The sequence below is a fragment of the Gymnoscopelus braueri genome, assembly GCF_963280865.1.
Source record: "Gymnoscopelus braueri genome assembly, chromosome: 3".
In the NCBI taxonomy this organism is placed as follows: Eukaryota; Metazoa; Chordata; class Actinopteri; order Myctophiformes; family Myctophidae; genus Gymnoscopelus; species Gymnoscopelus braueri.
The window spans coordinates 3,269,836-3,295,153 of NC_137612.1; the positions used below are offsets into that span (position 1 = coordinate 3,269,836).

At 38.6% G+C, this 25,318-nt stretch overlaps 1 protein-coding gene across 3 annotated transcripts; it reads left to right on the forward strand.

The window, feature by feature from the left end:
* Nucleotides 1-4,425: 4,425 nt before the first annotated feature.
* Nucleotides 4,426-25,315, forward strand: LOC308083057 (sodium- and chloride-dependent GABA transporter 2-like). 3 transcript variants are annotated; one of them, XM_080425182.1, is made up of 15 exons: nt 4,426-4,629; nt 11,063-11,253; nt 11,856-11,925; nt 13,995-14,038; nt 15,500-15,587; nt 15,920-16,052; nt 17,873-18,007; nt 20,211-20,314; nt 21,184-21,308; nt 21,526-21,638; nt 22,037-22,174; nt 22,272-22,374; nt 22,509-22,609; nt 23,065-23,235; nt 23,728-25,315. In XM_080425182.1, exons 2-15 carry the CDS (start codon nt 11,064-11,066, stop codon nt 23,851-23,853), a joined length of 1,641 nt encoding a protein of 546 aa, XP_080281308.1. In that variant the 5' UTR covers nt 4,426-4,629; nt 11,063; the 3' UTR covers nt 23,854-25,315. The 3 variants fall into 3 exon arrangements, with proteins under 3 accessions (XP_080281308.1, XP_080281309.1, XP_080281307.1); XM_080425183.1 differs by having other exon boundaries at nt 11,791-11,925; nt 23,728-25,311; XM_080425181.1 differs by having other exon boundaries at nt 11,791-11,925; nt 13,898-14,038; nt 23,728-25,307.
* Nucleotides 25,316-25,318: the final 3 nt, after the last annotated feature.

A 25,318-nucleotide genomic window follows, 5' to 3' on the forward strand; every position in this document is an offset into this window, starting at 1 on the left:
GGCAGGTCCGAAATGAAACTGGGAGCGCTGAGGAGAGTGGGCCACAAGAGCCGAGCCCGAGCCACTGAAATCACTAGTCTGAGGTGTCGTAGAATGTCCCTCACCAAGCTTGATGATTGCCCCATCAACGCAAGGTCTGCATGCGTGACTACATTCAGAAGAATGCCCTGAAAATTGGACACAAAGTGGACACGGACACTGCTTTCACAAATTCTGCCATCCCCAGCCTTAGTGACCGATGACAAGTTGTGCTGCTACAGTTCTGTATCATTGCCCCATGGCCCTCCAACAAATCTATGCTCCCTCCACCATACATCACACTACGTGTCTGTGCACAGCCACATTGGATTATAGAATAGCCTTCTAGAGCATGGTATTTATTTAATCCATTACAGACAATGGTCTGAAGACCTCCAATGCAGAGTGCATAGATACCTCCTGGACGCTCCCTTATAGACTGTTGAACTGCAGTCCACCATGATTGGCCAAGTGGATTTAACGTTTTAACTGTATTGTCTGACTTGGCTATTGTTCATAATTGTAACCACAAAAAAACTAGCTTATTGCAGAGCCACGGCATAAAAGAAACATACAAAAAAAAAAAACAGGCTAACTGATTAACAGACATATAATGATTTGCCTCTAACCGTCTCTGCCTCAACGTGTCTTTCAGCTCACCTGTCGTCAATGTGCATTAAGAAGCTGCCTCTGAACTAAAGAGAGAAGCCCTTTAAGATGGAAGAAGTCGAAGCAGAATCTGTGAGAAACCCTCCAAGTAATCCATGTCCAGCTTCAGAAGAGGAGCAGTGGTAAGACTATTTCATTCACTGTCATGTCAACCTCGACTTTGACCTTGTTTGGCTCGCATTAATAACCATGTTAGTGTTATTTTCAAATAGCCAAAGAATACTTAGGTCTGAAGTGGTTAATATATGTTTTGTAGTAATAATCTAAATCTACAAAGTAACTAGTAACTAAAGTTTTCAAATAATTGCTGTGGAGTAAGAGTACAATATTTGCTTTTGAGGTGTAGTGGAGTAGAAGTCAAATGATTGAACATTGGAAATACTCCGGAAAAGTGAAAATACCTAAAACTTGTACATGTACTGTTGTTACTTTCCACTGATTTCAGACGTCTAGCGTGCCAAAAAATATCAATGGGTGTGCATCTCTACAGTACATGCCCGTATTGATTGATTGATTGAAATTGTTATTAGGCAAAAGAATGTAAAACAACACAGTTACATTTATAATGCTTTTGTCTAAAAGGTCCAGCCAAAAAGGTCCTTGCGGACTTGTTTCCGTTGGGGTCCTTGAATTAATTTCATAGACATATATAGTAGCAACCAAACAGTTCAAAAATCAACATGAAAATACAGATAATACAGAAAAAATACCACTATGTACAAAAAAAAGCATGAAAAAATAAAAAAAAATATGTACAAAAAAAGGGGGGGGGGAAGCATGGAAAAATAAAAATTATATACAAAAAAAGCATGAGGAAATAAAAAATATGTACAAAAAAGAGGGGGGGGGGTCATCTGTCTACAGGGAAACTGGTACTAAAACTGGTACGTAGACCCGTCAGAATCAGCTTTATTGTCACGTCCAGTGGTGGAAAGTAACTAAGTACATTTACTTAAGTACTGTACTTAAGTACAATTTTGAGGTATTTGTACTTTACTTGAGTATTTCCAATTTCCAATATTTTTAAACTTCTACTCCACTACATCTCAGAGACAAATGTTGTACTTTTACTCCACTACAATTATTTGAAAACTTTAGTTACTAGTTACTTTTCAGATATAAACTAGAAAATGTGCTCCTCGTAGCACAGGTCTCCGCCAGGCGAGTACTGTTCCTGATTAATCCTGTCTTACCTATTTATATTACATATTGTGTAAATGTCACGTGAAGCTTAACCAATGTTAGCTTGGCTGAGACGGACACACACACACACACACACACACACACACACACACACACACACACACACACACACACACACACACACACACACACACACACACACACACACGGACGGACGGACAGAGGGTAAAACATACTCTCCACCATGCCTTCGGCCTGGCGGAGACAACTATGATATAATGAAACATACATTAACCACTTTAGCCCTAGTTTATACATAGGCTATTTGAAAATAGCAGATCTACAAGCTCACAACGCGTCGCATCGCGACGCGTTGTGAGCTTGTAGATCGGCTATCTTCAAATATTTAGTACTTTTACTTTTGGTACTTTAAGTACATTTTTATGCCAATACTTTTGTACTTTTACTCAAGTACATTTTTAATTCTGGACTTTTACTTGTAACAGAGTATTTTTATATTGCAGTAGGCTATTGGTACTTTTACTTAAGTAAAGAATTTGAGTACTTTTTACACCACTGGTCACGTCACAGGTTTATAGAAGTAAAAAGTGGGTGAAATTAGTTTTGAAAAAAAAAAAAAAAGAAAGGGAAGAAGAAGAGGGGGGGGGGGCAAGGGGGAAAGGAGATCAAACACGAGAACAAGAAAAACCAAACAAGTTATCCACATATTTACACACATGGTAACTGAGATAAGATACAGTATAAAGGTGCGTGAGCATAGCAGCAGATGTATAGGGTGCACTGTGAATGACATCATCGGTGGGGATTCCAAGCTAATGGAAACCTTTCTCTTCTTGGAAAGGTAGCATACTCAAATAGTAGCCATTGTTCTCTATAAAAAGTTTGAAATATTGTTTGAAATAGGTTTCTGAACTGTCCACATGGCCAACTCTGCGACACTGAGCGAGTAGAATAAATTGTGCCAGCTGAAAATGAGCAATTAGTGAGGACCAATTAAGATATGGTTGAAAATGGGTGAAGTGCTCGCAGTACAACAACGTATTAATACTTGTTAAAAGTAAAAGTTTGAGCCCGACGGCCTTTGCTGCATGTCACTGCCCATCCCTCTCTCCCCATTTCCTGTCAGACTATACTGTCCTATAAATAAAGGCATAAAAGGCCAAAAATAAATAAATAAATAAAATAAATAAAAAAGTAAAAGTTCTGCATTTGAAAAATGTGGCCATCTGCTGCAAGCCTCACACCTACCCTGCTGCCCCAAAATAGAGCCCTGGCCCCTGGGTCTAAAAGCCCCTCTAGCAGCCTCTAGTGTCCGTACTGCTCTGTTCCATACGCCCAACTAGAAAGTGGCCGATGGGTGTTGCTAGAGTAAAAACGATAGAGTGCCCAATACTTGTAGGGTTTACCCTCGGATCCTTCTATTAAATGATGGTCCCTAAAAATAAATAATGAGTTCTCTTAAGAGTGAAAGGTTTATATTTTGGCCAGAGGGTGACCATGTGACTCAAATAGTTATGTTCATCTTCCACAGAGCATGAATGTGCTCAGCACGTTACATGGCAGCCTGCCATGAAACGTTCTGAGATAACTTGACTGCAAATTGAAATTTCGGCCTAAGGGTGGCACAAGAGGAAAGGCCGTGGCATCACTAGCCTTGATTTATGACCGATGATGATGACCACCTTGATCCAAGGCTATAGGCATCACCAAAATCAGTGGAGTTCACCCTCCCAGAGTGCATGTTTTATGGCAATCTGCCCTTTAGATTTTGAGATATTGTGAGTGCATTTGGGAATGTTGGCCTATGGGTAGCACTAGCTAGAGGAAAGGCCATAGGGTCACCACAATCAGTTAGGTCGCCAATTGCCATAGACACCAAAGTGGAATAATAATATAAAGAACAAGGAAACTGACAATTACACTAGTTGCCTATACAGTTCTGGTCCTTGGCTCCCGATTAAGGGGTCACCAGTAAGGTAAGAAGTCTGCTGTAGCCTATAGGTAATCAATAATAAAAAGTAACACCAATTAATTACTGTTTTACTGTTTTTAATCTATGTACAAGGCTAGTAAAACGCTACTACAGTACATCTTAATACAGCTGTTAAACATTCATAAAATAACACTTTAATTTTGTGGTAACTAATACTTTGTAGAATGAACAATCAAGTAAAAAGTAAGTATAATGTGAAGGTATAATACTTGGTAATTATGTAGGCTGTTATTAAGGTACTAACTTAGTCATGTTGAACTGGCAAGTATTATTCTTCTACTGACACCCCCCCAACCCCACTGTAGCTCGATCTGTTCCCATTCCACAAATGCATGCCGTTCTTTTTTAATAACCATTCCTGCAGTATTCACTGAACAAACCCCCTCCTGCTGCCCTGACCATGGCACCATTCTGTTTAATAAGCTCCGCCTTAAGCTGCTCAGACACATGCTGTCCCACTCTCTCTCTCTTTCTCTCTCTCTTTCTCTCTCTATTTCACTCTCTCTATTTCACTCTCTCTCTCTCTCTCTCTCTCTCTCTCTCTCTCTCTCTCTCTCTCTCTCTCTCTCTCTCTCTCTCATACACACAAGGCACTCATAAACTCTCCACATGGGCTCACTCGTGGCTAGAGCAGGAGAGGACATTTGGCTGGGAGATACTTGGGGGTCTATAGGCTTGTTTTTTACCCAAAAAAGGACCAGACAAAGTCTTCCACCCTAGAGCTAAATGGAAAAATAAAGCGACCACACAGACGTCTGACTCTGACCTGCAACTTCCTCCCTCAGGTACACTTTATCCGTCCCACACACATCCCTTTAGTTCACCAAAACTAAATCTCTAGAATATTGTGTACAGTGTTGATTGTAGGTGTGTATTACAGAGGGCTGTAATCTCTGTAACAGCATAAGGGCATCCCCATAGTTACTGTACATGCTTCAGTGATCACACTGGTGTTTAGTACTTGTGGCTGCTGAATGTGGGACAAAGGTTACTGTCGAAAAGCTGGGCGCTCAAATGGGAGTGGCTGTTTCTTCTTGTCTAACACATCAGGCAGCTCTGAAGCAAGCATGCCGGTATAGCAACATTACATGGGATTTATAGCCCAATAAAGTATAATAAGTATAATAAGCTAATGTCTAAACATTTTAGACCAGTGATTTAGCAACAAGCATTACAAACGATAGTGTGCCTATACAGTATAAAAGCTTAAAAACTATATGTTATTCACAAAGTAATATTCAAAGATTCAATGGGGTTTATATGCCAGTTCACTCATACAAGTACAACCAGCAAGATGTTGGTGTGACATGCCCCAGAGTCTGTGCTATAACAATATACAACAAGATATGATATTGGGTATACAATATAATACAGGTTAAGGAAATACAAGTGGTAAAAAAAAAGGTCTTTAGCAGCAATGGAGAATGTATAGTATATGAAGTGGGAACATGTGCTGGGGGGTTTGACCTAAAAAAGAAGGAGAATAATGACAGTGTAGCCTAGTGCTCTATTGTGAGTCAAACAATTAAGCCAAATAAACAAACTTCTCATCAAGGCATTTCATTGCCTTGATTCACTCGAGCCCCCTAAAAAAGACCAAGAAAATAATATAGCCTACTATGCTGTATTAGGACATTACCAAAGAAAACGTATTATCAATAACAAAAGATTAACCAATCATACCAAATATCATTTGAGGTAAACAAATTGGTATCTCTTTTAAACCCCTAAGGCATTGTTTGTCAGGTAGCATTGTACTTAACATTTTCATTTCATAACTCTAAATTTGAGTACAGCTGCCTTTAATGTCATTGTTTGTTATCACATAGTTTACAGCCAGCCTCTTCATTGAGACTGCTGTCAATCAATTTATGAATGAAAAATGTCTGCCCAGGACACGGTCCGTTGCCTTTTTCAGGTGGACTCGTTTTCAGGTATTTTCTATATTTTGCATCAGAATCTCACCTGTGTACGTACATGGCACTGCGCTAAACTCCCAGCTTCCCCAGTGATGCTGCTCAGCTAGATTAATTGTGTGTGTGTGTGTGTGTGTGTGTGTGTGTGTGTGTGTGTGTGTGTGTGTGTGTGTGTGTGTGTGTGTGTGTGTGTGTGTGTGTGTGTGTGTGTGTGTGTGTGTGTGTGTGTGTGTGTGTGTGTGTGTGTGTGTGACTGCGACTAAGACTACGCACGTGTCCCCCACTTGCAACTACAGTACACTAAATAAGAATGTTTTCATAGTTAAAGCGGCACTATGCAACTTTTTTTTATTAATAAAATGTAATTTTGTCCAATCTTTATGGTAGAGTATGTTAATACAATATAACTTATACTATTGGGGTGGTTGTATTCTGTCTCCCTGCTCATCTATTGAGACATTTAGATCGTGTCAAAGGTCATGTTATACACACTACACAGGATCTGACACAACTTTTGACCTGATGGTCAAGATTCTATTTATCTCCTGATTAAGCAGGCAGGCTCTATTAGCTCAATGGTAAAACATAAATCAGCACTTGAGTAGGAAACCGGGTTCAAATCCGGGGTAGAAGAGTAAAGTTACATGGTGCAGCTTTAACTGATCTGGTTAATTTTAGATCAATTAAAGTTTTTTTATTCAGTTTTCCAGTCAAAGCCATGGTGTGTCATGGTAGGTAGACCATGGTCTGCCATTACATACTAACTATATTTAAGCAAATAAAAGTCATGTAGGATGGTGGTGATGTGTGTAATATAACTGATAAACAGTTAAAAAGTATCCAAATGTGATTCCAAATGCTAAAATGACCAGATTGACTTAGAAGTGCAAGATAGGTAGCAGAGTAAGCATGAACTCTAGTCAATACATTTAGACCCAAAAAAAACACCCTGCTGGCTTCAAACCTGGCCACAGTACTGAATCTGCTCTCTTGAGAGTTGTTTAATGATGTGCTTTTAACTGCTGATTCTGGTAGCTCTTCAGTCCTGGTCCTCCTGGATCTTTCAGCGGCATTTGATACTTCATGACATTTTGATATGACGAGTCACGACTAGAACATGATGTTGGTATCTCTGGCACTGCCCCTGGCCTGGTTCACCTTGCGGTCAGAGGTTTTTCTATCCAACTAGGTGACTTTTCATCTCAGCTCAAACATCTGCTCCTCCGTCAAAAACCTTGGCGTCATCTTTGACAGTACCGTCACCTTCGATAAGCATATAGGCTCCTTTTAAAAGTAGTTTCTTTCAACTACGACTGTTAGCTACGCTAAACAGCTGGAGATCCATATCTTCAAGACTGGATTATTGCAACTCCCTATTCACCGGTATTGACCAGTCTTCACTCAGGCGCAGCTGCAGCTGAGCTGGTGCAAAACGCGTCTGCTTGCCTCCGTACTGGCACAAAAAAGTGCAAACACATAACTCCAGTTTTAGCTGCACTGGCCCCCTGTCAATTTTAGCATTAATTTTAAGCTTCTTTTATTTGTTTATAAATCTTTGTACGGTCTGGCCCCTTTGTACTTATCTGAACTTTTGGAGCCTTACACCCCACACAGAGCACTGAGCTCTGCCAACAAGTTGCTCCAGGAGGTTCCCAGGAGCAACTTCATCAGACTGATCTAAATCACATTCTTAATGTTTGTGGTGGGAAAAACTAACATCAATCCAAAGAAAAGTTGGCAAGATCTTTATCATAGATCATCTATGATAAAGATTACTCAACTTGCCATGCATAACAGTGGCAAGATAATGGATAATGAAAAGACATGGCCAACTAATCTAAGATGTTACAGGCAAGACTACAATGTGTTCCACTAGTTAAAGTAAAGTGGAAAATGGTAAATGCAGTTAAAAATGTGCCAAAGCTGGCTAGATTGCCACTTTTATTAATGTGCACTGTCCCTGTAAACTGTATGAATAAATAAAGTAGTGTTGCCCCACTACTGACTTTGTTTGCAGTTTAAACAACAGCAGACCTTAACAAAAATAGATGGCAATAGACATGGATACTTTTGCCACGTTGTAATGCACAAAATCCTCCAATAGTGACCATCAGTCATCTACACTTGCTTTTGTTGTCTACAGAGCTTTGATACTAGAAATATTGGTCACTGGATCTCCTAAGCTACTGTAGTACCTATACCTTTATTCTCATAGTACTCTAACCCCATGGTCACTTGCCCTCTTGACAAATATTCATGGTACTTATAACAACCTTATTTTATAAGTAACTATTTAGCTAAGTAACACAAACAAATAACAAAGTATTTATTTGTTTATTTAGCAGGTTCAACGGTTTAATTACCGTTCCAGATATAGCAACAGTGCTTTTCTAGGAGATAGGTAGGCTATTAGCAGTCAACCAAGTTTACAGCCAGATAAAAAATACATTATTAATTAAACCCCTAAACCTAGCAATTTTTTAATGTGTATCTACTAAATATCTAAATTGTACTGAAAATGCATTTCTACAGGCAAAGCTACAGTTGCATGAACTTTAATGTGAATGTTTAGAAACTATAGGTCCTGTGATGTTCACTGACATCCATGGTGCTTTGCAAGTTAGCCTTCATTATATTGTGCCATGATTATTCAGGAACATGTGAATAAGGATAATAATAATACATTTATACATTGATAAATGGAAGTTTATTTATTGAACGTGTTCTGCTTCATACCAGACAGTTGGACTTCTCTTCACTTAAAAACAGTAAATGACATTGGTTTTCATTTGAATACTAGTGCCAGTGGCAAACATTATTTTCCAGTCTGTTTAACTCCCACAGTAAATACCATGCACCAACACAAAGGCAACATTGATGACAGAATTAGTCTTCTGCCAAAGCAGTGCTGAGCAGTGCCCTCCTACCTTAATGCAACTAGGCCTCAGGCATAGTGTGGAACTGGAATATGGTTACACTAAGTTTTTTAGACTTATTTTGGCATTTATGCTTTATGTACAGCAGGGCTATTCAATTAAATTGTTCAGGGGGACACATTTTCAGCAACCCAAGGGGCCGGGGGCCAGAGCCCCCCCCCCCCCCCCCCAGCTATTAATCTCATATTTACGCTTGACACAACGCGCTACCACATTTTCACAACTTTTATTTAACTACATTGCAAAAAATATCATACTTTTCATGTAAAAGTGCTTCATTTCTGTGCAACAACTGTAAACATGCTTTCTTGTTTAGAACCTAGCTAGCTACATTACACATCACCTCAAAACCACTTTATATGAAATATAAAACATCTGTGAAAAAAACAAATTACACACACTCGTGGCCAGAGCTTGGGGGTCTATAGACACACACAACACACACATACATCTAACACAACAACACACACATCTAAGTGCATGATGTGCATCTGGTTTATTAGCTCCATCACAGCAGCTCAAAACTTTTATAAGGCATGTGTATCTACATCACATCTATAGTGCATCTGATGAGGTAAACAACAGCTCACTTAAAGGTAGGGTAAGTGATATTTTTTGGTTAAAACAAAAAGTTTTTTGTTGAAAGGTTAAAGCACTATATTTTGATGGTAATAATTGCTATAGAGTGTTTATTCAGTAACAGGAGTCTCCCTGTCTCTCCAGCTCTTTAATAAACAGAAAATACATTTTCAGGTAGGTGACAAAATCTCAGCCAATCAGGAGAAAGTACCCATTTATCAGCTTCATTTTTTGTGTTCCAGTTCCAATTTTGCCTGCTCATTTCTTAGTGTCATCACTTCTAATTTCACTTGTTTAATCTATATCCTGACTGAGTTCTCTATCCTGATTGGATAAAATTGGAAATGAAACTGAACTGAAAATGCATTTTCTGTTTAATAAAGAGCTGGAGAGACATGGAGACTCCTTTTACTGATCAAACACTCTATAGCAAGGAGTACTATCAGAATATAAAGATATTTAACACTTGTTTTAACCAAAGAAAATCACTTACCCTACCTTTAAGCTACATCACATCTGAAAAAATAACACATTTATACACGATTTGTGAGAGTGAAAGAGAGAGGTAAGTGGTAATAACATTTTACAAAATAGTTATGCTGTGATGTAGCTAAACAAGACCTTATGATGCCTTATCAATGGTTTTGACTTGAGCTGCTGTTGTTTACCTCATCAGATTAACTATAAATGTGTTATCTTTCCAGATGTGATGTAGCTTAAGTGAGCTGCTGTTGTTTACCTCATCAGATGCACTATAAATGTGTTATTTTTTCAGATGTGAGCTGAAAAGCTTATCAGAAAGATACAATGAACTGTACGTTTTTAAACTACACACTTAAATAAAATACTTTCTTTGACTAATTTAATGTTTTGAACCGTGGAGTACATTTCGCTATTGCAAAAGAGAACTTGTTCTCAAAACAAACAAACATTCTCTATGGCGTTTCATCCTTGTCTTACCGTGTGAAACTGTCAAAAAAACATGGCATCGATAACAGGATAGATGCGATGTCAAGGAATTGGACATTAACCGGTGATTACTGGCACTACAGGCTGAAACACCATGCCACCCCTATATAATTAATAGTTGTATACACAATAGTTTCTTGTGTTGAGAAATGTTACACTTCTATGATTTCTTTTCAGTTCACATGTAAATAACCATATGTTTAAGTTAACTTTAAATATAGTTATGGTTAAAAGTAGGGATGCACCGATATATCTGCCACATATCGGTATCAGCCGATATTTGTCGTTATCGGTCAATATCGGTATCTGCAAATAAAGACATTCAGCGATGGCAGTGGTAATGGCAGTAGTAGTAGCCGATATTTTTCTGTTGTTGATATGCATACATTTTCTGCTGGCTATGTTGGTGTATTGGTTATCTGCAACCTACCAAGCTGTAGATTCTGAATAGTTATTTCTTATAGTGAATATGTATTTGTTTCCCTCGCACAAAAGGGGTAAATAATAACACCAAAAACGAAATAAACAAATGTCGGTAATCGGCTAAATTGTTATTTTAAACATCGGTAACGGTGTCGGCCAAGAATTTCCATATCGGTGCATCCCTAGTTAAAAGTACATAGTTTAAGTCTGGGATTTAGGAACTGTGATAACAAGCTCCAATAACAAGCACACAATAATTCACAGTTCAAGGTTGAAAAGACGAGGCCTTTTTAAAGAACGTGTGGGCATTTAAGTGGGATGAGGGCTCTGTCTGGCTCTGTATATATATTCACCGATGGGCCTTGATTAACCTCTGCACTACCCCCTCCCTACAGTATGATGGACAAACACTATGACCCAGCTGTCAAGTACAAGCTGGACATGGGACTTGTCCATTGTCCACCCACCACCGTGCCTAGAGACCAATGGTCCAGCAAGTTGGAGTTCCTCCTCGCCGTTGCAGGACAAATCATAGGCCTGGGAAATGTGTGGAGGTTCCCATATCTGTGCTACAAAAATGGAGGAGGTGAGTCAATTCTACTGATAGACAATTTAGAGCATGGGTTCTCAAAGAGGGGTCCTTGGGGGGATACCAGGGGGTCCCCAGCAAAATTTGCATATATATCAATTGGGGGGTCCTTAGCACGAAAACGTTTGAGAACCACTGATCTAGAGACTGTAAAACTAAATACATATAAGACTGAGAAAACTAACAATGAAACACGCTCAGCAGCACCAAAACCACTTGTAGTTCAATGTATATAAGGTTTCACATTGGGTGTAAAATGTTTTTTTTTGCAATAATATTGTGTTGTTCACAGCCATTAAATATCTGAGATTTAATTATTCCATGGCTCTATATCAGTGGTTCTCAAAGTGGGGTCCAGGTACCCTCTGGGTTCCTTGAAGGGTTTTCAAATGGACCCTTACAGGTGTCAAAGTCACGAGGGTCCTTGAAATTAGAAAAGTTTGAGTACCACTGCTCTATATAAATGCTAATAATACATATTGTACTGTCAAATGTTGAACTTGTTCATGAGACGTAACTTGTCTTGTTTCTAAGGGGTGTTCTTCATCCCTTATGTCCTCTTCCTCTTTACCTGTGGCATCCCCTTGTTCCTCCTGGAGACGTCTATGGGCCAGTATACTGCACAGGGAGGTATCACCTGCTGGCAGAAACTTTGCCCCTTGTTTGCAGGTAAACATCTACTATTCACTTTCAACTAAACATACAACAAAGTATCTTATGAGGTCTTATCGTTTATAAATTTGTATTTGGTCCAATGAAGCTTACAGTAGAGTTATGCCCGGGAAAGACACACACACACGCACACATACGTGCGCACACACACACGCACACGCACACGCACACGCACACGCACACGCACACACATACACACACACGTTTTGCAATTACTCACATGGGAAATTGGGTTGCTAGAGGCAGCACAGCAGTTAGAACACAGGGAAGATACAGAGGAAAAAGTAGATAGAGCTAAGGGTAGCGACAAGAGAGATGTAAAAAAGGTGCAACAAATTTTCAAAAACAGTATCAACAATACGCAACAGTGTACAACAGGTACAGTAGCTGCACTGTACAGTACCAGTGGGGAAAAACTATATAAATACAATCACAATATCAATACAGTATCAACAATATACATCAGTACAGTAGCCGTACTGTTCAGTGTACAATACACTGAAAACAGTGGAATACATTATCCGTGTGAAGGACAGGGTCAGGATCAGTACGGTATTGTCCTCGGGATGGATGTTACGCCAGAGTTATTAGGACCAAGCGGGGCAGCCATGTGCGTCATCGCATAACCTCATGGCTACCAGCACAAAGGACAGACCAAGTCTATCTCGTTACCGGGAGAGAATGAATCTGCCCCCAGTTTAGCACCGACAACGGAGCCAAACTTTTTTTACCAGCTTGTTCAGTCTATTAGTGCCCCCCCCCCCCCTTAAAGCAGGCACCTGAAAAGATGAGGACTCTTTACAGACTGGTAAAACATCCATCGAAGGACCTGAACACAGAACAGCCTGTTCTGCCCCTTACTGCCAGGATACTGTGTTGTCAGAGCAGTTCAGTTCAGTGACTTGTGCAGAGACCCTTCCCTCAAGCCATATTGTCTTATTTTACTTTGTTTGGGATGTCTCTGGGCATCAACCATGGGGCAGTAGGTGTGCACTGTTGGTGTCATCGAGCCAAGGAGGAAGGGACAACATTGAATGTTTGGGGCCAACATTGAATGTTTGTGGTTAATGTTTGCAAACCTCAACCGACAAATCCTACTCCCTTTAAGTTAGTCATGTAAATGTTTGGTTGTAAAGTAATAATTAGATATGTGTTCTTACACCCTGTTCCTGTGATCTGGCACGTGTTTGCATGAGTTACAAAAGTTAATGGTTATTCCTATCTGACGAACCTGTGCTCACGAGATGCCAACTTTCCTAGTATTTGCACAATATTAACACTGTGTACAATACAGCCTGAAATGAATATGTTACTAAGTAAAAAAAAGAAAATGTGTCTGTCTGTCTGTCTGTCTGTCTGTCTGTCTGTCTGTCTGTCTGTCTGTCTGTCTGTCTACGTAAGAAGAATATTAAATGTATCTTGTGTGAATGGAAAGTAAATGACAGCAGATATATACATATTGCATTTGTTTATTATGACATTTAAAACAGTGCAGTAAGTGATATTAACACTACCTTTAACTAGCCTACTTCCTTGTGTGTGCGTGTGTGTGTGTGTGTGTGTGTGTGCACTCGCGCGTGCGTGCGTGTCACTGTCTGCAGTCAGTAACGGAGCTGCTCTGTCACAAATACACTCACCTGCTAGAAGAAGTGTACCTGACGTGGGAAGATGATTAAGTGCAACATGCAACTCTTGCTCTCTCTCACCCTGATTTGAGCCACTGCCTACGTGAATTGCGCTGCCTTTTCTGCCAATAATCGTTTTGCTATTTATCCCCCCTTCCAGAAGGCCAGACATACAAACAAAGTTAACCTTTTGGTCCTCTTACATTTTCACCATACCATCGTGGGCAAGATGAATAACTTTTATATAATCCAAAACTCTTTTTTCAAATGTATTTCATTTTCCTTATAGAAACATTAGGTAATTTATTGTAATTTTAACACATGATTTATTTATTTCCTTTCAGGAATCGGTTATGGAAGTCAGGTGGTGGTGTTATACTCCAGTATTTATTACATCGTCATACTGGCTTGGGCATTCTTCTATCTCTTCTCTTCTTTCAGCTCTGAGCTGCCCTGGTCAAGTTGTAGAAACTTTTGGAACACAGGTACGTTGAAGTTTTATATGCACAAATGATTAGACGAGTGATAATTCATGCTTTGAATTGATTAACTGATGAATTCACAATTTATTTATTTTTTATTTTTTTATGATTTGTACTTTTTATTTTTTAGACAAACATACAGAGAATTTTCTTTCAACATTGATGCAAGCATATTTTAAACAAGACATACAATAAACATCACAATAACATTCATATTCAAATAACGACATTACTGAACATTGAACGAGACAAGACATACCATATACATAAAACAAATAAACAAACCTTGAAAACATAAAAACATCAACAAAAAGATAAATCGAAAATACAGTGCACATAAGCATACCACCCGCAGTCTACCTCAGTCCTACCCTAGACAAATCTAACCAAAGACACTTTATGATGAATTCACAATTAATATATACAGTATATATATATATATATATATATATATATATATATATATATACACACACACACACACACACACACACACACGTCACACCACCGATCCGATCGATGGAGTTATATGATGGAGATCCCTGTTATCAGTATGCCCATATATGGGCATGCCCATTGGTCATTGATCATATCGGCAATTCTGGACAACCACATATCCGAACGACTCGGCCGCGGGCACCAAACTCTGTCGAGTCCTTGCCGATGCGTGCCGAGTTTGAAGTCGGTCTGTCCCATATATGCGCATGACCATATATGGGCATAGCGGTCGGATCTGTGGCTCTGGACAACCGGATCTCCATATATTATGCCTAGATATGGGCGTATCGTATCATAGTTTGTTTATAGTTATGTCTAAGTCATAGTGACATGGCCGTGGTCCGCCCGCCCACCGGTCCTCCCATTAGCCAATTTTAGTTTAAAGATGATTTGGTAAGATGTCATTGAGTAGCTATCCTGTCTGGTTAATTAATATATACAGTATATATATACTGTATATATAGTTAATCTCAATGCCCATAGTACCACCTTCTGCCCAAATACAGTAAGGCCATGGATAAACTTTGACCCATTTCCCACTTAGCATTCTGTCTTATCTTTTGTTTTGTCTTGAATGATAATGAAGTCAACACATGTTCACAACATTGCATCGTGAGCGTGTAGATGTGCTACTTAAAAAGAAAATGTTGACAAATGTCCTCTTATGGGGGTCCCGGGTCCCTGGCACAAAATCTTTTCAAATTGGGGTCTGTGGCCAAATGCATGTTGGGGGTCCTTGACATGAAAGTTTTTGAGAACCACTGCTTTTAATGGAGATCCACTGTAAGCAGGTCATTCATCTTGTGTAGGTGCAAGCAATTCTGCCTGGATTTCCTGTTGATATTTGTATGTTTCAATTTTGTATTTCTTTTTTATTGTTCATTGTGTGTTCATTGTGCATTGATACCATGTATGTGTTCTTGAAAGCAGCCTCGATCAACAATACTGTGTATTTCATTACAACAGAGACCTGTGTGGAGTTTAATCGAAAGTCTGACCTCATCAATTGGACTGTAGCAGAAAATGCGACATCGCCAGTAAGAGAATTCTGGGAGTGAGTAGACAAACTGTAGCCTATGATCCCAAAAGGAATACATTTGTTTTGTTTTAGTTGTTTCAGGGACCAGGTACAAAATGCATTCATCAAAAATAGAAAAGATGCTTTGTACCAGATTTAGCCACTAGCTAGTTTCCATCTGTAGGCCCTGACAAGACTGGCTGCTTAAAATATATAAATATATTTTTTTATTTAAAATATGAAAACCAGGTTTTCAGACAGACAGGGAGGTTATTCCATAATTCAACGGAATAGGAAATGTAAATGCAAATATAATAATCTGAAAGGATTGGAACACATTGTAACGGAAAATGTATTTTGTTTTTCAGGAGAAGAGTTTTAAATATATCTGGAAGCATTGATGAATTGGGCAGTATACGATGGGAGCTGGCATTATGTCTTCTTTTATCCTGGATTGTATGTTACTTTTGTGTCTGGAAAGGAGTGAAGTCTACAGGTAAGGTAAGACACAATCTCTGCTTTTTTTTATTTGTTGGAGTGATATCCAAGTGCTATAAATCTGTTAAAGTCACAATGTAAAATGTCATTGAGTAGCTATCAGTGGTGGAAAGTAACTAAGTACATTTACTTAAGTACTGTACTTAAGTACAATTTTGAGGTATTTGTACTTTACTTGAGTATTTCCAATTTTCAGTACTTTTACTTCTACTCCACTACATCTCAGAGGCAAATATTGTACTTTTTACTCTACTACAATTATTTGAAAACTTCAGTTACTAGTTACTTTTCAGATATAAACTATGATATAATGAAACATACATTAACCACTTTAACCCTATTTTATACCTAGGCTATTTGAAAATAGCAGATCTACAAGCTCACAACGCGTCGCACCGCGACGCGTTGTGAGCTTGTAGATCGGCTATTTTCAAATATTTAGTACTTTTACTTTTGATACTTGAAGTACATTTTGATGCCAATACTTTTGTACTTTTACTCGAGTACATTTTTTATTCTGGACTTTTACTTGTAACAGAGTATTTTTATATTGCAGTATTGGTACTTTTACTTAAGTAAAGAATTTGAGTACTTTTTCCACCACTGGTAGCTATCCTATCTTGTCAATGCCCATAGTACCACCTTCTGTCCAACTATAGTAAGGCCATGGATAAACTTTGGCCCATTTCCCACTTAGCATTCTGTTTTATCTTCTGTTATGTCTTGAATGATAATGAAGACAAACACATGTTCTGAAATACGCAAAGACTAACACAATGGGGAAATTAGGGTAAACAAGGGTCTATTATTTAGGGTTATTGGCCCCGATTCACTAAGCAATTTACGACCATATTTTGATCGTACCGGCAGGTACTGCACAGTCCTGTTGCCCGTCCTGTTCTGTGACCTTATGAAGTACAAACTGCTACGGCCAGGCCCTTTGTGCCACATTCCTGAACATAGAAAAAGTGCTCCTTGGAGCACAGGTCTCCGCCAGTTCAGGTAGGTTATTGTGGGAACAGCAATGTTCGGAATTCGCCAATCAGGATGGAATTTGAAGAATAGGACGGATCCGTCTTGATCACTTGACTATAGAGATGATGTGAATATCTGAACATTGCTGGCCCACAATAACCTACCTGACCTGGCTGACTGTAGTAGCTTGCATTATTTGTCAATCTGTCAGAAATGGTACTAGAAATGGTAAAGTGTCTCACTGAAATACAGTGGTGGAAAAAGTAGTCAAATTCTTTACTTAAGTAAAAGTACCAATACTGCAATATAAAAATACTCTGTTACAAGTAAAAGTCTAGAATTCAAAATTTACTTGAGTAAAAGTACAAAAGTATTGGCATCAAAATGTACTTAAAGTACCAAAAGTAAAAGTACTAAATATTTGAAAATAGACGATCTACAAGCTCACAACGCGTCGCATCGCGACGCGTTGTGAGCTTGTAGATCTGCTATCTTCAAATAGCCTAGGTATAAAATGGGGCTAAAGTGGTTAATGTATGTTTCATTATATCATAGTTTATATCTGAATAGTAACTAGTAACTAAAGTTTTCAAATAATTGTAGTAGAGTAAAAAGTACAATATTTGCCTCTGAGATGTAGTGGAGTAGAAGTAAAAGTACTGAAAATTGGAAATACTCAAGTAAAGTACAAATACCTCAAAATTGTACTTAAGTACAGTACTTAAGTAAATGTACTTAGTTACTTTCCACCACTGTAAATCATCTTGGTAATATAAAAAAAAAATACTTACTACTTTTCCATGTAGGGACAACTAATAGAGATTGATTGCACACTGGTTCTCTCATAGGTGGTTTACTTCACCGCTACGTTCCCATATGTGATGCTGGTGGTGTTGCTGGTCCGTGGGTGCACGTTGCCCGGGGCGATAGATGGAATCAAGTTCTACCTCTACCCAGACCCGTCCCGCCTTGCTGATCCTCAGGTTGGTCTGATGTGTTGATGCCTGGTTGTGAATTAATTGAAGAGATCGGTCAGCCATTTTAGCCTACATCATTTGACAAACTAGCATTTACTGCTGTCAGCTTTTATGCAGGTTATTCGGCTTTACTTCTGTCTAGAATGCATATACACTCAGGTTTTTAATTATGAATTGTAAAACTGATGTTGAAATTTGGTAGAACCTCATTGTATGGCGATAAAGGCTTCAAAATAAACAAGCACTAAAAAGTGTAGATGTGCACAAAACACAAAACTGTTGTGTGCAGTCTGTGCACAAAGATAATCAGCAGGGGTCAGTTGCACCACCCTCATACTAAGTTCAAACTTAGCCTAGTTATAGCTTAAACACATTCAATCCGGGAAAGTAACTCTGTCATTTTAGATTTCTTTGGCTATTCAAAAATAATGTTTAAAAAAATAGCACATCTACAAGCTCATAGCTATGAGCTTGTAGATCTGCTATTTTTTGAAAAATCGTGAAAATGAGTGCAAATCTTTGAATATATATTTGAAAAATATAAATATATATTTAAAGATTTGCAAAAAATTTCACATAAAAAAAAAAAAAGAGCAGATCTACAAGCTCATAGCGCGGCACTCGGTGCCGCGCTATGAGCTTGTATATCTGCTATTTTTGAATAGCCAAAGAAATCTAAAAATGACACAGATACTTTCCTGGCTAAATGGGTTAAATCGCTTTTTTAAAAGCCATTTAAGCTATAACTAGGCTAAGTTTGAACTTAGTATGAGCATACTAAGTTGAGGTAAGTCACACTAAGCCCTGAGGGACTAGCGTAACGTATAGCGTTTAAGTGGTTAAGTAATCGGAACGCTCCACGCTCATTTTGAAGCGACCACAATTACTTATGACGTGTCACCGAAGCTGGATGGCTGGATCACTCCGGAGCCCTGGAGGCTTGTCATATGTGGAGGAGGAGAATACATACGTCACACATTCTGACGAAGACTTACTTCGTCTTACTTACTTAGATGTATAAAACCGTGTGCACGCACACCTACACACAATTATCCCTTTATAAACCTCAATTAACTTAAAAATGTGCGCACATGGACAAGCCCAATATCATGTCCCTTTAACTTCTACAATTAACCTTAAATGGATGGTTTGTGTTTGTGGATTCAGTAGGCTAATGTTAGGTCTGGTGGGGTCTTATTCTCGAACACACACGGCCCCCTGGTGTGACTATTCTCATGGCAGACCCCTGAACAGTGTTTGTTTGTACCAAGTTTGGTGTGGATTGGAGCAACGGTGAACCTCGCAAGTACGGTTTGTGACCTCCACCGTCCACGGTCCATGCCACCCTAGTCTAGGCAATTTGAATATAGGATATCCTCTTTTTAGATTTTTTGGGGTCTTTTTATGCCTTTATTTTAGAGAGGGATAGGGAAAGTAGGCTGACAGGAAATGGGGAGAGAGATGGGGGGGGGTGGGTGACCCTCAGCAAAGGTCGTCGGGAACGGGAGTCGAACCCGCGACATGCTGTCAGACTGGCATTGCAGCCTAGGGTCCCTGGACCGTCACACTATGGCCCAGGCCAGGATACCCTCTTAATCACCTACTGGGAGCCTAGAACAGCAGCCTGGCTGTTTGTCCTTGCTCTCTAGACAGTCGCTGAGCCTGATCCTTCTTGTTTAGCTCTCATGTAGTTGTTTTATATTCGTTCTGTTGTTTTATTTTTCGATCTGGCGCCAACCCCCGAGTGAAACACAAAACACAGGTGAATTATTTTGGTTCCTCATGATAAGGTATTAGAAGGCTGTGTAATTCCATAAGAAGTTAATTCAGGGCGTTTCCCTTTGCCCTGGTTCCTTCTAGTTCTTGTCAGTCCGTTCATGTGCCTGATTGGCGGAGGCATCGGTGTCGCAGTATTTCTACTGTTTTATATATTGGATTAATCTACTTTATATATTTATACATCCTGCCCATCTCGCACATACAGCAAGTTCCTACTAAAGTTCAACATCACAAGTGTTTTAGCAGGTCTTATATAGGTTTAGATGGTTATTTTATGACAGTCTTCTCTGCACTTGCGTGAATCAGTTTCTGGGAGATGTGGCATTATCAGGCTGCTTCAGAGGAGAGAATTATTAAACCATTGTCACATATCGGCTTGCAAATCAAGAAAAAATACTACATTTGTATATATTCTGTCTCCTTGTTGCAGGTGTGGATGGATGCTGGGACACAAATATTCTATTCATATGCCATTTGTATTGGCTGCTTAACTGCACTTGGCAGTTACAACAAATACGACAACAACTGTTACAAGTAAGTCTGCAATGTACTGTACTGTATGTAGGTCCATGACTGGTGGATTATTTAATTAGCATTCCTAAAGAGCACAATGGGTACATCTGACCTGGTAAACAGATGCAGAACAGAAATAGAATTAAGTTGTGGTCTTTTTTTTTTTGGTTAAAGCTGATCTGATCTGATCTGATCTTATAGAATCAAAAAGTTGTTGCAGGACCTAGTTTAATTTGTGTCATGCTATTACGTTGTAAACCACTGCAAACGTTTCAGTGCTCTTGCATCCAGCAATATTACAATACAAATACTGTACATCCTCCATTACTGTACTCACTCACCCACTGGAATCATTTAATGTATCACATTGAGTGTCACAATAAAGGGACATTTTCTTTGCATAACAATCTAATTTTGAGATGGATGGGTTTTTCATTCCAAATACAAACTAAAGACAGGCTGAACTCCCCAGTGTATATTACATACTGTACAGTGTATATTACATACTGTACAGTGTATATTACATACTGTACAGTGTATATTACATACTGTATATTATGTATATTACATACTGTACTGTGTATATTACATACTGTACTGTGTATATTACATACTGTACTACAGTGTATATTACATACTGTACTGTGTAGGAATGTTTGCTGGCGAGTGCATATCTTCTCTTGTTTAGACTTGGCTAAACTACAACTATCTATAGCCATAGGACAGTTAAAGGGAAACTGCTTAACATTGTTATTGATCATGTTCTATGTATGTAGACATACTGTACCAAGCAATTTGTGTAGTTAAACACATTTTTAATTCTATGTTATGTGAAACTCCTATTTGCACATCCAAACTGACCCTATTGGAACCAAACATTTGTCTTTTAGGGACTGCGTGTACCTATGCCTACTGAACAGTGGGACCAGTTTTGTAGCTGGCTTCGCCATCTTCTCTGCACTTGGTTTCATGGCTTATGAGCAGAACATGGACATATCAAAAGTGGCTGAGTCAGGTGAGGAGTGGAATAATAAAGACAGTCCACAGGCCTCTTGTTTCAAACCCAAATTCCATTACCATGACTCATTTTACTGAAGGGTTTTTGGCCAGGGCAGGTGACTTTGTTTGCCTTCTCCCCTTGCCAGCTGTGGGAGGATAATGTCATTGATAGTCTGCATTTTCGGACTGTGTATTCGTGTGTAAGGGTCTTTACTCTCTCTTTATCAATGCAGGTCCTGGTCTGGCTTTTATCGCTTATCCTCGCGCAGTGGCCATGATGCCTCTGCCTCAGGTCTGGGCTATCTTCTTCTTCGTTATGGTCATCTTACTTGGCTTGGACAGTCAGGTAGGTTTACTCTTTTCCTAAGTGTGCGAAATAAAGACATGTTAACCACTTAAGCCCTATTTGTATACTTTGACATAAGAAAACAGACTATCTAAAACCTCACAATGTGTCATGATGTGAGCGTGTAGATCATGAATTCTCATCTTTCCAAGATTATACATACGTACCTCTAAAGCAATTTCATACTTTGTTGCTGAATAAACAATGCAGCACTTTTACATTTATATTATGACTTTTGTCTCTTCAAATGACCGCCTTGCTCGTGTCAGTGGTATCAAACAGGTCAATAGAATGCTGTGATCTGCGATCTAATCATCAATTTTTACAATCTCTGACTTAAACTAACGCTGATGATTTTACTGTGTCGTCATATAAACTGAATTATGACACTGTTTCAGTTTGTAGGTCTGGAAGCTCTCATGACGGCAATTTCCGACATGTATCCTGCCTTCTTTCAAGTCGGACATCGACGTAAACTTCTTCTGCTCGGCATTAGTGTGTTCTGCTTCTTCGTAGGCCTGGTGATGGTTACAGAAGTAAGATCAAAGACCAAACTCTGATGTCATCCTCATTCATGATCAAAATGTTTCCTAATCTCTTATACAACTAATACAACCTTACTCTCAAACGTAGGGTGGACTGTACATCTTCCAGGTGTTTGATTACTATGCCTGTAGTGGGATGACTCTTCTCCTCTTTGCTATACTGCAGTCTGTGGGTATTGGATGGGTTTATGGTAGGTTACGTAAAAAGGAATTTACCGTAGGCGTCTTTGTCGATGGTATGGTTCATTTGAAAATACTGTACTTGTGATGACACGCAAATCATCAATCACATTGAAGTCCCTGAATGTCGGTATCCATCCCTTAGGTGCAGACCGGTTCTACGATAACATAGAGGACATGATTGGATACCGTCCGTTTCCCTTGATTAAGTACTGTTTGAAATACGTCACTCCAGTAATATGCATGGTGAGTAATTTAAGTTAAAATATTCACCAATCAAATTCACTTGATAAAAAAATAGAAACCTCTCTGTTTGAGGAATATGAATGGCAAACAATTGCTTGTGAACACTGTAAAAGAAACAGATTCAAAATCGTCACAAGATTACCAGCTAGAGTTCTTATAAGAACCAGAAAATATGGCTACATTACCCCTTTTCTTGTCTCACTGCTCTGGCTACCAGTGGCGTTCAGAATTGATTTTAAAATCACATTGTTGTACTGTAGTACTGTATGTGAAGCACTTGGTAAACCTGTTTTTGAAAAGTGCTATATAAATAAAGTGTATTATATTATGTTCTTGTTCACGGATTAAGACTATAGCTTCAAGTGACCCAATGTCACTCACTGCCTAGCAGCATGGGGTAATATATATTTTGTATCAATCAAAACTAAAACTGTTGTTCTCACAACTAATTTCAGGGAACATTTGTGTTCTCCTTGGTCAAGTTCACCCCTCTGAAGTTCAACAACACCATTGAATATCCATGGTGGGGCTACGCACTGGGCTGGTGGTTCACCCTCTCCTCTACACTCATGGTTCCTCTCTGGATGTTGTACAATATCATCGTTACTCCTGGTTCTCTGAGACAGGTATGCTGTTTGTGTTAAAAGATGTTTTTTCAAAAATAAAATATGCTGTTTTTAGCAGTGATGGAAAAAGTACTAAACATTTTTTACCTAAGTAAAAGTATCAATACTGCAATGTAGAGACACTGTTACAAGTAAAAGTCCGGTAATCAACATTTACTTGAGAAAAAGTACAGAAGTATTGGCGTCAAAATGCCAATGCGAAACGAGACATTCTGCATAAATGAGCACCAAAACAAAGTGCTCATTTATGCAGAATGTCCCGTTTCGCAAGTTGTCATTATGTCTAAAATGTATAAAACTCTTTTGAAAATAGCAGATCTACAAGCAATTTTCAAATAGGCAAAGTTTAAATAGGACTGAAGTATTGAAAATTGGAAATACTCAAGTAAAGTAAAAGTACCTCAAAAAAGTATATAAAAAATTTACTGTTTTTTAGATAATACTCTTTGGTCATCAAGCTTAAACCTTAAACCTTCTTCTCTTCTTTGTTAGCGAATATCAACCCTGTGCACTCCGGCCAACGACCTTCCCTTGACCAAAGCTCAGAAGAAAGCTCTTGAACAGCATGAAATGGAAGCATGGAGGGACCACAGAGACACAGGACCCCTGAAGTCATAAGGCCTCAAGTGTCTCGCCATAAGTCGCCAACTCATCGATGAGAAAGTTTATATTGATTCTTAGGTATGATATTTTGTACAGTATTGCAATCTTTTTAACACATGATGATTATGTAAAGATGCCAAATTAATGAACCAGGATGTATTTGTTTTTGTCAATACGGTTTTTTTTAGATATTGGAGGTTGGAAAATGACCTGGCTAAAAGGGATTTCTGTTGTCAATGTAAAGTGATAATTGTGTCTAAGATCTAACTGACATGAATTAGAGCTAATAAAGAACAACGTATGTATATTTTATCATCCTTGCTACAAGGTTTTAAGACAGAAAGCCCAGGACCAAACACCATAGTACCTCAACAATAGTGAAATGATTGTCATCAGGCTAAATCACCATCACCTGTCTGTCTCCATGGAGTATCAATGAATTTCAGGTCTGGGGACTCAGTTGATGCTTGACTGACACTGAAGTCTCTGTCCTCGGACCAGATGTACAGATAAATGTATGGACAAATCACTTTCCACAATTAAGACTACACAATGCATTAATTATGTGAGCTTAACAGTCTGTGTGGGATATAAACTATACCGTTGGCTCTTAAAGCCAACTGTATATTTGACCAATTTTCATCTTCATATATTTGGTCCTTACTAGAGGTCATTATAAGATGGCACAATTCCTATCTACTCACTCTGTGTCTCAGTCTGTGTACAGCTCAAACAAGATTTGACTTCTTTGGTAATTGTTGGTGATTTCAAACAAGTTTTTGTTTTATTTCTTTTTATGCAAGAACAAAACTTTTATTTCATCATGCTAACTTCCCAGGAAGAGACAGACTTGTTTCTATTGGCTTGAAATACCCATAAGCGATGTCATTGGTAGGCAGGTTTCTGAGCTGTCCTTAGCCCATCAATGAAATGCGAATGAAAAGTGAATAGATGGAAATTGTGCCATCTTATAATGAACATTAGTGTGTCAATTATATTAAAGGTAGGGTGACTGATATTTCTTGGTCAACACAGAAGTTTTTTGTTAAAAGGTTAAAGCACTATATTCTGATAGTATTCATTGCTATAGTGTTTGTTCAATAACAGGAGTCTCCCCACCTCTCCAGCTCTTTAATAAACAGAAAATAAATGTTCTGTTTATTTAAGAGCTGGAGAGACAGGATAACTATCAGAATATATAGTTATTTAACTTATTTTAACAAAGGAATATCACTTACCCTATCTATAAGATAAGGTTAAACATGGGTGAAGAGCTCCTTTAACGCAAATTTATGCTTTGGTGAAAAAGTAACTTGTGTAATAATATGTCACTCGATTCTTTTTTGTCATAGTATAACTGAGGCTTTACATAAATAAAGGCTTATTACTGAATTTTACTCATAGATCTGGATGGAATAATCTTAACACACTTTATTTTTGTTAAGAGATCAAAGTTGTCTTCAACAGATGTTTCAACATG